The sequence below is a fragment of a genome, unplaced genomic scaffold, assembly GCF_019419815.1.
Source record: "Pyrus x bretschneideri cultivar Hongxiangsu unplaced genomic scaffold, Pyrus_bretschneideri_v1 Contig1, whole genome shotgun sequence".
Taxonomy (NCBI): domain Eukaryota; kingdom Viridiplantae; phylum Streptophyta; class Magnoliopsida; order Rosales; family Rosaceae; genus Pyrus; species Pyrus x bretschneideri.
In genome coordinates, this window is record NW_025999390.1 from 537,541 (window position 1) to 550,887 (window position 13,347).

Consider the following 13,347-nt stretch of genomic DNA (forward strand, 5'->3'; position numbering starts at 1 on the left):
TCCATTGCTAACCACTTCATTAGTGGCATTTGGTTCGGTATTCCACTTCATACATACCTACCTATATAATATAGTAATGTATATATATAAATATGAACATGGATTTTCTTCGGATCTAGTTGTCCTAATTCACATAGTCAAATCATCTGGATCATTAAAATTTGATCAAACTGCTACAAATAGGGGTCCACTTTAAAAGTTATAATAATTTTAACCGTTAGATCAAATTTAAATGACTCGAATTATTTAACTAAGTAAACTATGACAACTGGATCCGCGAAGGATCCATGTCCTATAAATGTATAAGTTGGCCAGAAGGCTCCATTATCCATCCCATCATATTATACCATACTATCAAGCTACCAAACAGATTAGTTTATGACAAAAAAAACAGATTAGTTTATGACAAAAAAACGCTGCATTCGACCCCATATGTACCTCAACGGGGGATGTGATTGATGCTTAATTAATTAACATTTTCTGGTCTTTGATTTTAGAAGGCCTGTCCGCCCAGCCAACATAAACAAAAAAGTTCCATGCATGGCCTAAATAAATATCAATCCATTTCTATTTATGGGATTTTTCTTTATTTAATTACCTTAATTTACAACTATTAATCTCAGCCACTTGATTTTGAAGCAGTGCATATAGTTATCAACCCAAGAGTTTTGTGTTTTCTTTTTTGTGCATGCCTGAAATTCATAAGACGATCCTTACTGACTATGTATTGTAAAATTATATACGAGAGTTTCAAATTCTAAACCAAAACAATCTTTACTTTTGAGTTAACTTTAATGATTTTCATTCTGGTATTCGATTACATCAAGAGATTTGTATTGAAATCAAAATTAGAAAATGAAGAATTGATTGATTGCCATGTCTATGAAGGCTCCATACTTAACAGCTAGCTAGCTAGATTCACTAGCTGTTTTATATGCGTAACAGAGTACAATAAGTCCAACTTGATCCTTTATCTTCAGTCCTCGAGACTACGTGTGGTGTGTGTCTATTTATCCATCTAATTAGGCGCTTTCGTTCCACCTACATACGCGACAACGAAAGAAGAAAAAAATAAAACAAAAACTCATCACTTTTCGACGTGCATGAAAACCATGAGCTACTAAAGCCTAAGGCCACTTGGAAGTTCATCCCCACAAATTAAAGCAATACAAAACAAGCAAAAATTACGAGAAATTTTTTATTGTGACAGAAACACGAATGGTACATCATGTGTTTTTATGTAAGTGATGAGAAATTTTATTTTTTAAGTTATTAATTTTTTAACACACATATCCTACCATTATATAGTGACACGTGGTGTACCACCTCGTGTGTCGGTCATCCTGAAAAATCTCTAAAAAAATGTGAGAAACTTTTAGTTGTGACGGAAATACAATTGGTACATCACGTGTTTTAATAGAAGTGGTGGGAAATTCTGCCACACGTACCCACCAGCTGGCAAATCCTGTCCTATAAATAAATAGGGAAACCATGCAAATGCAAACCACAAAGAAGTACCTCTATCATTAAGCTTAGTTTCAATTAGGTTTGAAACGAATATAATTAAGGGAATAATTATATCTCGCTAATCAGCCATGGCTGCCATCTCAAAATCATCCAGGGCTGTGATTGTTTCACTGCTTCTCGTTTCCCTTCTTGTTTTCAATCTCGTTGAAGCTGATGAGAAGGTAATTATTTATTAAGTTCTCGCTTATAATTATAATTAACTAGCTACTTTATTATTTGCTAGCTTCATCTTTTGTTTTTCATGTTTTACAAGCTAAGCTTCAAGGTGGTATATGCATGTTTTATGCTTTGATTTTGCAGGTAAACACAAATCCAGGATCAGAACAGAGTTCTCTCTCAAGAAAATAGGTAATTAATTACGTACATATATATATTATTGTTTAATTTTAATATGATTTGGTATATATATAGTACCATAGTGTTTGATTAAATGTAAATATATGTGTAGACTGTGGCGGGGCATGCAGTGCTCGCTGTCGTTTATCATCTAGGCCTAATCTATGCAAGAGAGCATGCGGGACTTGCTGCCAGCGTTGCAACTGTGTTCCTCCGGGTACCGCCGGCAATCAAGAGGCCTGCCCGTGCTACGCCAGCCTCACTACCCACGGCGGCAGACGCAAGTGCCCTTGAATCAATCCTCTGTTTTGAAAACTCAAACAAGCTTGCTCATATTAGGGCATGCAGGTGCTATGGGAATTGAAGGTGCTCATGCCTTCAGATATATAAATAATGTGTTTTAAAATAAATATAAATGCCCCTTTGTGTAATTAAAGCTACAGAAATTGCTTGTATTAATGTTATTGTTCTGGAGTGTTGGGAGTCCTGTGACATTGAGCTAGTGATGTAATAGTGACTTTTTTTTTCTTCCTGTTTTACCTGTAATCAATATTTTTCTTTGCGTGTTCAATAAATCTCTGTACTCACGAATTCAATGATCATGCAATTTTCACAAATTCGTACTTTGCTCTATTTAAGTGTCATCTGACTTTATATAAGTACGTACGAGTTTCAACATACATGCAATCATCTTTGGAAGAGTGATCTGATTGACTAACTATCCAGGTGATTACGCAGTTTCTCCTCCATAAGCCTGAGAGAATAATTAGATGCCGATTGATCATGAGGATTGAGTTGTTCATAAGGGAAAACTTGGACCATAATCTCTGACAAGTCAATGCAATTGAAGTTGAAATTGACGTGCCTACTTTACTCAAGACTGAAAAGCATAAATTATATCATGGGCCTTATTTGTAATGATCCAGAGCCCAATCCAGCCCATTTTGCAAAATTTACAAGCTGAAACTGAAAGTTGTATGTGCCAAAACCCTAACGACAAACGTCTGAAACGTCTGGATTATGATGCAACGCACGAAATTCTTAGTCATACAGATACAGTGCTTTGTTACTTAACTAGGATTTTACCAAATTATGTCCTGGTTTAAGTTAACTAAGCAGTCTACCAACTCTTAAACTGTCTCCTTTTATCCGTCTTTTATACACTTACGTTTATTCATGCATGCGTACTTGAACAATTTATCTACACGTACATTGAACTCATTAAATATGATTGTTAAATTTTTCACATTTATGGGTTTTAAAATTTTCACATTTATGGGTTTATAGGTCTGAAAATTGAATACATATGGTCAATTTCACTAGCAGTAGATGCCAAAAACATTAAAGATATATCCATTCACTAATTAAAGTTAATTTCATAGAATTTAGACGTGATAATTCAAATTTATAAAAATAAAACTGTAATTTTCGCCAAAAGTATGTAACTTTCTAAACTTTATTTACATAGTGGAGCACTTTTTGTCATCGATGTATCACTGAATTAAATGACCTCCATGTCCCATGAACCTCATGAAACTTTTCTATAAACACCACACCAGTTCTCAGTTCTAACCGTACGGCGCCTCCGAGAGATTGAGTATATACAAATACCCCGTGGCCAAAATGATGTTGAAGGTTCTAATCACTCACGTTCTCGCTTTTCTTCTCGTTCTCCAGCTCGCCGCTAATTCCAATGAAAAGGTAAGTACTTAAACTACTTAATCCTTGTTCTGTTTTTTTTTTTTTTTTTTTTTTTTAGAAAAATTAATGAAAAAAACTTGAAAACTTTGAATTTCAACGATAAAGACAAAATAAAGGGTAAAGTGAATCGTACCAGAATTGACTTTTTAGTATAAAAATGTAATTTTTCGTTAACTATGTCAAAAATTTCATACATATGCTGATGTGGCAAATATTTAAGTCTTACAAATTTAATAAAATATTGCCACGTGGATATTTTTATTTATTTATTTTCACAAAGTAGCTCATTGTAAATACTAAGTCCATTAACTTGAATGCTACAGAAAAGTCGGTGTTTTATTGAAGGCCCAATGGGCCAGAACAAATACACATTTCTCTCCAATTTTGGGGACCAATGATAATCAGGTCCAAACAACACATGCAAATGTTTATTCGACTTTGGTAAATGTGGACGCCCAACATATGGGAAATAACAAACACCATATTTTAAGCATGAGTGGTGAGATCCAACATGTCTCTGGGTTTTGACGCTATTCACGTTACCCGATATCGAATAAACACCACTTTTCCCGGTTTCTTAACAATCTGGAACCTATGGAATCCTGGATTGCATTGCACCAATTACATTTGCCTCAAATTATTTCAAATAGAGACGTTAAAGTGACAGTAACTTAAAACAGTTATACAATGTCATGTGAATAATCGATAATCTTATACGTCTGGAATACTAATGCGGAGTCTCTTTATTATGTGAAAAAAATTTAGCTAAAGGCCTTCTTTAGTAATTGCCCGGTAAAGAGCGAGCCACGCAACAAACGTGACTCTCTCCCTCTGCCGCTTCAAGTTCCAGAGAATGAAACCTACTGTATAAACCCCAAACCCCCCACTAACCAACCAATTAATCGCCGAGTTTCCAACTCCTCTCTCTCCCTCCTCGTCCTCGTGACTCCCAAAGCAACTGCTCTTCTCTCTCTAGAATTGGACATATTATATCTTCCCCTGCAGCTGCATGCACATCCGCAGATTTTAGTGTCACTCAGTCAGACGCTCACAGATGCACACGTTTTGTACTAAAAATTCCCACCCTTCGCCCACGCGCCCATCAGGAGCGTGCACACAAGTCGCCCTGCATTCTGCAATCTACTATTCCACTCTTCCTTCCTGACTTCCGTTGTGTTGCGTTTTGCACGCGCACTATAAGCGTACGTATTTGTAGAGAGTACCGTAGAGAATACATATACGTACGTTGGGTGAGAAAAGAGAATCGTTGGGTGTGGGAACAGGGAGATACATAATATAACCCATGGATGTGCTGCAAACAAAGAAAGAGAAGCACAGTCGTTTCGTACGGAGAACTTTCTGATGCTGCCACGAGGAAGAGTAACAACCGTCGGATTCAAGAAATTTGGGTTCCACACTGACGGCAGGAGAAGGCGAGCGCGGCGGAGGTGAAGTGGTAGGGCAGGTGGTGGAGGTGGGAGGTTTGTCTGATGTAGGATGCCACGCGGGATATAAAGTTGTCCGATCCATCAGAAGATGGTGTGTGATCTATCGGCTGCGAGGGGACCACAGACTGATAGAGAGAGTGTTACCGTGGATGGTGGAATGACGTGAGGTGGGAGGGAGAAGAAGGAGAAAAGCTTCGGTCTTTCCGTCTTTTCGGAAGCATTTTTGTGGTTTCTGGGTTCTGCGTTTGGCTTTCTGCTTTTCTTCTCTCTTGCTTTCTCTCTGGTTTTCCAAAATTCAAGCTTCAATTTTTAAAGCTGGCTGGGCTCCTTCAGTGTCAACTTTTCCCATAAGTGCTTTTGGGAAGCTGATGAATTCAATGAATGGGTTCGGATCATAAATAAAGAGAGAAATTGTTGGATTTAATTTGGTGGGTTGGGTGGAAGAAAATTGGGTTTCCAATCGAATCGGCAGCATTAATTGTTTTCCCATTTAATTTTCAATAATTTTAATGCGATCTAACTCTCCTCTCTCCCCAATCCACATTATTTTCACGGGTCTCTCAGTCGCAGAGAAGACCCTTTTTCTTCCTTTTCTCTTCACCCTTACGTCTCTCTCTCTCTCTCTCTCTCTCTCTCACGAAGAAGAACCTGATTCTCTGGGCACGAGTGGGGGAACGGAAGTGATTTACATTTCAGTGGCTTTTTTAACAAATCGCTTTGCCCTTGATCGCTTTTGCTTTTTGTCTTATCTTCTCCTCCTCCTCCTCCTCTCTGAATCTCCTCTGTTTTGCTTCTGCTTATTTTCTGAGCTCTTTTCACTCCCTCAGAAAAAGAAAAAAAAAACGAGAGAGATATCTGGCAAACGATCGAAGCAACTAATAAATCGACGATTTTCTCTTCCTTTGGAAAAAAAAACATATAAAAAAATAACCCAAACCCCACTCTTTCGGTTCTGGTTCCGGCGACCTTTTCGTTTCGCTAAATAGCTAGCAATACTCGCAAAAATACACAAAAAGCTCTCTCTATCCTCTCGCTCTCTCTCTCTCTCTCTCTCTCTCTCTCTCTCTCTCTACACGTTGTTCTCGCTCACTTTCTTCTTCAACACCTTTGCCTCCTCCTCATTACCCCAATCCAGCATCTGGGTTCCGTTGTCTTTTCGTTTTCCTCACCTGAGTTTCTCCCATTTCATCGTATCTGCGATCCAAGTTTGAAGATTTCAGAGAGCTGAGCTCAAAATTTGCAGAGAGACGAAGGATCTGTTTCTCGAGCTCGATCAGACGGTCCAGAATCCTTCAAAATTCCAGATGTTAGTACCACCTGCCACCAAGCATCGACACGTGAGACGTGGAGGAGGAGCCACTCGCTTCAAGCAATCTTCTGGACCCAACAACGACACCAAGCTCTTCACTTGTAAAATTTTAAAATCCCAAAAATATTTCACCGTTTTCGAATTTTGGAATTTTCTCAGCTGAGAAAATCCAAAAAACGGCCGAGAAAATTCCAAAAACGCTTCATGGGTACGTGTCGTTATCTGTGTAGCTTTTTGATAAAAGCCTTGCAGATAATGCCTGCCTCCTTCCCTTATAATTATCACCACTATTTTTCTCTGAGTAGTTGGTTCGTTTATTTTATTCTTCTGAAATTTTGAAGGTTTGGATGGTGGTGGGGACTTCGTGCTCTCTGGAAAATCAACGAAGAAAGAGAGGCTCAGAAAATTAAGTGCTCTTGGTACTGCAAAAACGACGAGCTTTCGAGACTGCGAAATGGGTTGCAACGTGTCTGACAGAGACGATGAGCTCCCCAGTAAGAGATTTAAGCTTCCCAGAAAGGTTTGCTTACTTCTGTCGATTACCCAAATCTTTGATTCGTGTTTTATTCTTCTGTTTTTAATTCTCCTTTCTTTTTTTTTTTCCAGTTTTTTTATGATTGCAATGGCGTTGATCATGCCTCTGTTCCACGGAAGCTGCGATCAGGTATGTGGGTTTGAATTAACAGTGCGAAATTTTGCTCGTTTATTTTTGTTTTTAATTTCAATGCTAAATTTTCCTTTTTGAGTTAATTATATTTTTATTTAATTATTTGGGATTTGATTTGTTTGGTGGGTCTTCTGGGGAGTTTCTCGAGTTTGTTTTTCTTTGGTTTAGATTTAATTCTGGATTAGAGGTGAAGCAAAACTGAAGCTTTTGGCATTTTTCTTCCTTTTTCGGGAAGCAAGGTTTCGTCAGTTTTTTTCCCAACTTTAATTCAATTTAATATGATGCTTCCACTTTTATTAAATTATTTATTATATTTGGGTCTGAGATTTAGCCCTCCTTTTGTTTCTGTAGTTTTAACTTTTCCAAAAGAGATACTTTAATGGCTTTCAATGATTCGGGTCCCTTTCGGATTATAGGCAATTTAAAAAAATAAAATAAAATGAAACAGTTCCTGTCATATTCTGTTGATGAAGTATGGTTTGAAATTGTTTATACCCTTGCAGCAATGAAGAAGCGCAACCGTGAATCCGCATCTCCGTCCCCGTCTTTACCAGATGCAAAGAAGGTGAACCATACAATGAGTGGGATCGAACTTATGAATAAAGACGGCGGCTCAGAAATCACAAAAGATGAGGAAGAAGTTGTGGAGACCTTGTATGCTTTGGCTGGACTGTTCCCCAGGAACGACGTAAATGATAATAGTACAGTAGACATTGAATCATTAGATGCAAATCCTTCAGGTTTGCCAGGGTCAAAGGAGAGTTTGACATCTGCATTTGAAGGTTTGATTCGTTGTTCGCTTCTCATAAATCTTCTTTTTCTTAAATATATACCATTGTGCCCGACTGTTAATTTATGTGGTAGTATTGGTTTCTGCAGATGGAAAAGAGAAATTGGGTTCATATTGCCCCTTGAGAGCTACCAAGGCCGCCGATCCATCAAATGTAGAAAGATTAGGAAAAGAAACTGATCAAGTTGATCGTTTGAACGAACCCAGTAGCCAACATGAGCCTGAATTGCCTAACAGCAGGAAATCATGTATAAGTTCAGATAATTCCATTCCTCAAAATCTGAATGTTTCGTCATTGTCAGTGAAAGTTGAGGGGTGCAATGAAAAACCTGCTACAGGCAATGCTGACAACTTTTGCAAATCTGATATAAGCCTGGATAGTCGGTGGGTAGTTCTTCAACTTAATTCTGGCTTCCGTCCCTTTCTATTCTATTTCATTGTGTGTATGTGTGTCCACGTATTTGTTTCGTTTTTGAACATTATCATCTGTCTAATCTCCCAGCAGGTTAAAGCAGCCTGTGCAAGAGTTGTTCTCGGTTCCTGAGAGAAAACCAGTAACTGCACTGGAGTTGGTAAGCATTAACTCATCAAATCTAAGTCAAATATCCATTTGGTGAGATCGGTCTGATTTTAAGATTTGGATTACTCTTCAGGGCACAACTATTAGAGGTCAAGTTGAACTGCATGATACGGATCAGGAAGCCAAGAAAAATGGTAGTTCTTGTTTACTGAAAAGTCTTCTTCACTATTGGCTGTAATTTCACTTTCACTTGTGAAAAGCGTGTTTTAATATAGCATTGCGTATCAATTTCTTAAAGATTGTATAATCTTTGTTTTTTTTTTCTTCTAAGGTCCAGTATTGTGGCCTGGCTTGTCTTCAAGTGTGTCTCTTGGTGCTAGCAATGATAGTCCATCATCATTGTCACAGTAATTATCTTCATTCCTTGTTAAATTTTCTAGATAAGTTTATTTCTCTGTATTTTTCACGTTCCTCATGCTTTTTAGCTATTATTCAAGGTCTCCTGCTGCTAAAATTCCGCACTGGCTGGATGCTGCCTTGTCTACCTCGAGAGCTTCTGTCCAAAATAGTTCGTCTTTTGGAAAGGTGAAGAGAGGGCTTTCAGTTTTCAAATGATGCCATAGTATGATTATCAGCTATTTTAACATCTCAATATGCGCCACTCTTTTCTTCTCAAATTTCTATACCATGCGAAGCTTCTGATTGAGGGTATGGTGGACTGTCAACTATACAGGTTACTACTGTTCTCAATGGTAGAAGGTTGTGTAAGAAGTGCGCAGCTCATGTTTACATAAGTCACTTGATTCAGGCTTTACAAAACTCCGAGTGTAAGAATAAGTTACAGCTACAGCCTAATCAAATGAGACCACATGAAGGATTAAAACAGGTGGCTCTTCTGGGAGTTAATGTCTATGCTAATGCAAACAATGGTTCAAATGGGATTGTTGCTACTAGTAGCATCGATATTTCTAGTTCTGAAAAAAATTCAGCCGAAGCTAAGAACGGTACACTGCAGCAGACGAAGCTCCATCAAGATCAGCCACAGTTTGCTATGGGATCTCGAGCATACGCTTCACCAAAGCAGGTAAAGCTTAGTGTTGTAATTGCTATTGGTTCATTGCAGAGTTTTGATGATATTCTCACTGCCCTCGTTTCTTGCAGAGTTTTGATTTCCTGTCACTGTCAGCTGGAGGTGGTGGCTCAGAAACTAATAATAGTTTTAGCAGAGCTAGAAAGGGGATGGAGGCATCATCACAATCCCAAGGCCCGTATATTCATCCTCTCATGCAACGTCACACACTCATTCCTTTCTCTTTGCCCCAGTCTCAGTACAGCTCTTCTGCTCACCCTAACAATCCTTCAGTGTCTCAGCAGGTTTTTCCAATCTCCTTCAATTGTTTTCGTTTTATTCCATTTCTTCTGTGAAGCTTAGATTCATTTAATAGAACCAAGATTTGGTCTAATATACGTAACGGAAAGTTGAGAGGAACCTGATCAACTTTGACTCTAAATAGTAAGACCTTTTACTATTATAGACCTATAATAATAATGCTGAATATAAACTACTGAATGCTAAGTACTAAATTTAGGAAATAATACTTAAATGTAGGCCCAGATGCAGCTACCTCCATATCATGGCAACCCATTTGGTCCTCAAGCAAGTCCCACAGCATCGACGAAGCAGCAACCTCAACAGCAACATCTACAGCTCCAACAGCATCAGCAGCATCAGCAGAGGCTTTGGGCCGCTCACTTAGCTGCTAATTACAGGCCAGTGGGAACTTCGGCGCCGGCAGTTCATTTTCCCAGTTGGCAAAATGGAAGGCAGGATTCGATGTTGATTCCATGCAGCCAAGGCCTTATGTCTCCATCCCCGTCAACGCTTGAACTTGTTGGTCCCAAATACGCACCACTGTCTCCACAACAGCAGCAGCTAATGGCTGTTACTTCATCTTTTCCTCCCGGTAGGGTAAAACGACAAGAACACAATCTACCTTCTGTGTACGAGGAGTCTGGAGGTGGATTTCGTTCTGGAAGTGCATTGCCACTGCAGTTGCTCTGCAGCGAGCACCTCTAATAATTTCTATTGGGAAGTAGCTGGTTCGTAAATTATTTCATTCTTTCTTCTGTTCAGAAGCGGGGGACTTGCTGCTTAACCTTATCGTGACTCAATAAAAGATGAACATAATGTATAAATGATCACCCGGCATTCCGGCCATGTCTTGATAAGCTGAGGGATTCGGTTGGTAGGAAAAATGCCCTAGACTATTAGGCTGCAAAGGTTTTGTAGTAATATTTTCACGAACATGTTGGAGGCACATTTTTCATCTTTAACAAAGAAGATAATAGTAAATTAGTAATGTTTCTGCTCTACAAAGTACTCACTCTGTATGTCCTTTTGAAACTCACTCCCCTTGGAGCTCGAATTTGGCTCGCGTTCGGAAAATGGCTTCTTCTGTACCAAATCGTAACAGGAGCCAACAATTTGAATGATTTGGAGGCACGCCCACTAGGCAAGTTTGGGCTCTTTGCGTAGAGCACTGGTTTCTAGGGCACTCGGTTTTGGTATTTTTAGTGTTATTTGGTCTCTTTGCGTGGGGCACTTGGTTTTGTACAATGTTGTCTTGCATGACAAGGACTTGATTTGATTTCAGAGCTATCCAAAGCATATTTCTTTGCCGATCCGCAGTATCGCATTGTCAATCACACAACGTGAGGATATCTCAAATCAGTAACGCATTGTCGATTACTCAACTTCATGCTTTCTCCATTTTTGAGCAGCTAGGAAGTATCCCTTAAAATTTTCAAATGGATTTCACCCGAATACGTCCAGCTTATATATACTTCCACGGGCTTAAGCATCGCTTTGTTACATTACCGTTGGCCCGCGCAACAGGATAGGAGCTCTCACTTTAGCAAGCAAAGCCTACATAACATGATCCCTGTTCCAAGCAATGTCAAGGAACTATGATTTGTCTGCTAACTTGCACATACCCATTGCTCCATGTAAGCTACAAAAGTGCCTATCTAGAAACAGAAGTACTGAAAAACAGACTCAGTGGTCCTGTATATGCCTTCAATTATATGAACGTGCATTTCAAACACAAATGCCAAAATGGGGGAAAAGCCGGGTACAAAGGATATATGAAAAAGAGAAACCTTCTAGTTCAATTACGGTTTATTACACGAGTGGAATTCACACAAGGAATGGCGATACAAGAATTGACTGAAACGATCCGCAGAAACAAAGAACCAATACTGCAATCCTAAAAACTTGTCACCCACATGATAATCTTCACTCTAGTTTTTCGAGTTCCCCCATTCTCTCTATTATTGCCTGCAAGCACAACACAAGATTCATGAAACCAGACAGCTTCGACGTCTTATATTTGCAATGCAGATAACATTTACCAAATTCAGACCACCAATGATTACATAACATCAGAATAAACACGAAGTGGCACAAAAGTAAGGTAATTTGGTTTCTTGGTGGTCTTACCTTCTTGCTTGTTTCTTGGAGCTCTCCAGCAAGAATGAACTCATCTAGTATCAGATAGACCTTTGATAAACGAAAATGAAAAACATTAATCAGTAAGTTAACAAACAACCACACCCGTATATAGCCACATGCGGAGATGAAACTAATACGACTGCAACACAAGCTATTAACAACTCTAGGTACTGTCGTCTACCATGCATCCTGGCTTGGTTAAAACCTAACATTAATCAACGGTAACGTTGAAGGAGAAAACAATGGCTAGTAGTATGGCTTATTCATTCTTCATATAGATAGACTACTCTTACCGCTATCCAAGGTAAGTTTCGAATACAATTAGCGTGGGGTGACTAATAACGACTCATTCACTAAACACAAAAGCAAATAATCACATCAAGCGAAAGCGAGAACACGCAACAACGGACCTTATGAAAGTTAAAGACCAAATCGAGCTCACAAACATTGCTGAAAAAATGATCCAAAATTTCGACGAACAGATGAATGCATTCCAAGTATGCCAGCTCATTGTCAGTTATATCAACACACAGTGAGAAAAACAATCCTGCATATCTCCTGTATATAACCTTGTGTGTACGGAACTGCAAATTAATTCAGAAAATTCAATCTTTGGTTTAACCAGCTTATTAAAGAAAATTTTCCAAAAACAAAAGCAAATTAAATTACAAACCTCGACGAAATTTGTGAACTTGGGATCTCTGTTGACCACCAAACGATGAACCTATTATTTACCATCGAATTCAAAAACCCTAGAAATGTCAAAACTTGTCGCACAAATTACAATTAAAAATTAAAACTTAATGAAATATGAGGATCATACCTCGTATTCGACCTTGTGCTTCTCGGAATCCTCGAGAGGAACGTAGTACTTGGCTAACCGGGTCTTTCCCTGCCGGTTCTGTAGCAGTATGAATCGGATCTACCATACGAATTGGATCGGGTCAGATTTTGAAATCGAATCAATAACACTGAAATGGTTAGAGAGGAGTACCATTGTCGAAGCAAAACTGGAGAAATTAACAGCAGCGGAACCCCAAAACTTCGGGACGAAAGCTACCAACTTCCCTTTTCTTTTTTGGTTTCGTTGCGCGATGTCGTCTCGGAGTTCCAGTGGGTCACGGGGCGGGTAAGAGAAAGTGGAAGATAAAAAACGGTGTGCTTAACTTGGGTAGGGGAGACTTGTCTCCGTTGATGGTCTTGGTCAACAGAAGTATCTAACGGTTAATTTGAACTCTTGTGTAACATTGAAATACCTTCACATAATTTAAATGATTTATTCGTAGAACTCTTGAGTTTTGTCGTCGTTCTATTTTAGAATTGGACAATAATTGATTAATAACTCATAAAATGGATGGAAAAAAAATTACATAGAACTCTTGGTTTTGTTGCTGGTCCATTTTAAAACTGAACAATAACTTATTAACAACTCATTAAATGAATGATAAAAATAGAAATTCTGAGCCAACCGTTAATTCGACGCTCAGTAAATATTCTATATCTTGGAGGCTCAAAACAATTACTATAGACAAAAATTC

The 13,347-nt window shown here is 38.6% G+C and overlaps 3 protein-coding genes across 3 annotated transcripts; 2 read left to right on the forward strand and 1 right to left on the reverse strand.

Moving 5' to 3' along the window:
- The first annotated feature begins 1,489 nt into the window (after positions 1-1,489).
- On the forward strand, positions 1,490-2,480 carry LOC103927804 (snakin-2). Its single transcript, XM_048577411.1, has 3 exons — positions 1,490-1,688; positions 1,828-1,872; positions 1,972-2,480. Exons 1-3 carry the CDS (start codon positions 1,596-1,598, stop codon positions 2,155-2,157), a joined length of 324 nt encoding a protein of 107 aa, XP_048433368.1. The 5' UTR covers positions 1,490-1,595; the 3' UTR covers positions 2,158-2,480.
- Positions 2,481-6,510: 4,030 nt separating this feature from the next.
- On the forward strand, positions 6,511-10,375 carry LOC125473238. The gene is made up of 12 exons (XM_048575833.1): positions 6,511-6,529; positions 6,663-6,841; positions 6,928-6,985; positions 7,492-7,770; positions 7,868-8,162; positions 8,281-8,350; positions 8,432-8,492; positions 8,630-8,705; positions 8,796-8,883; positions 9,032-9,382; positions 9,460-9,672; positions 9,908-10,375. The coding sequence occupies exons 1-12, from the start codon at positions 6,526-6,528 to the stop codon at positions 10,373-10,375; spliced, it is 2,142 nt and encodes a 713-aa protein (XP_048431790.1). The 5' UTR covers positions 6,511-6,525.
- A 963-nt stretch (positions 10,376-11,338) lies between these two features.
- Positions 11,339-12,975, reverse strand: LOC103927856 (AP-2 complex subunit sigma). The gene is made up of 6 exons (XM_009336823.3): positions 12,804-12,975; positions 12,633-12,731; positions 12,483-12,533; positions 12,220-12,393; positions 11,798-11,857; positions 11,339-11,635 (listed from the first exon to the last, which is right to left on the reverse strand). Exons 1-6 carry the CDS (start codon positions 12,804-12,806, stop codon positions 11,594-11,596), a joined length of 429 nt encoding a protein of 142 aa, XP_009335098.3. The 5' UTR covers positions 12,807-12,975; the 3' UTR covers positions 11,339-11,593.
- Between the last annotated feature and the right edge of the window lie 372 nt (positions 12,976-13,347).

Excerpts from the sequence above, each read along its gene's own strand:
- LOC103927856 (XM_009336823.3), bottom strand. Across the intron at positions 12,534-12,632 it reads AGCACAAGGTCGAATACGAG|GTTCATCGTTTGGTGGTCAA; the intron begins GTATGATCCTCA and ends GGTAAATAATAG. Across the intron at positions 12,394-12,482 it reads AGTTCACAAATTTCGTCGAG|TTCCGTACACACAAGGTTAT; the intron begins GTTTGTAATTTA and ends ATTAATTTGCAG.
- LOC103927804 (XM_048577411.1), top strand. The coding sequence starts at position 1,596 with ATGGCTGCCATCTCAAAATCATCCAGGGCTGTGATTGTTTCACTGCTT. Across the intron at positions 1,689-1,827 it reads TCGTTGAAGCTGATGAGAAG|GTAAACACAAATCCAGGATC; the intron begins GTAATTATTTAT and ends TTGATTTTGCAG. Across the intron at positions 1,873-1,971 it reads AGAGTTCTCTCTCAAGAAAA|GTAGACTGTGGCGGGGCATG; the intron begins TAGGTAATTAAT and ends GTAAATATATGT.
- LOC125473238 (XM_048575833.1), top strand. Across the intron at positions 8,706-8,795 it reads AGTCCATCATCATTGTCACA|GTCTCCTGCTGCTAAAATTC; the intron begins GTAATTATCTTC and ends CTATTATTCAAG. Across the intron at positions 9,673-9,907 it reads ATCCTTCAGTGTCTCAGCAG|GCCCAGATGCAGCTACCTCC; the intron begins GTTTTTCCAATC and ends ACTTAAATGTAG.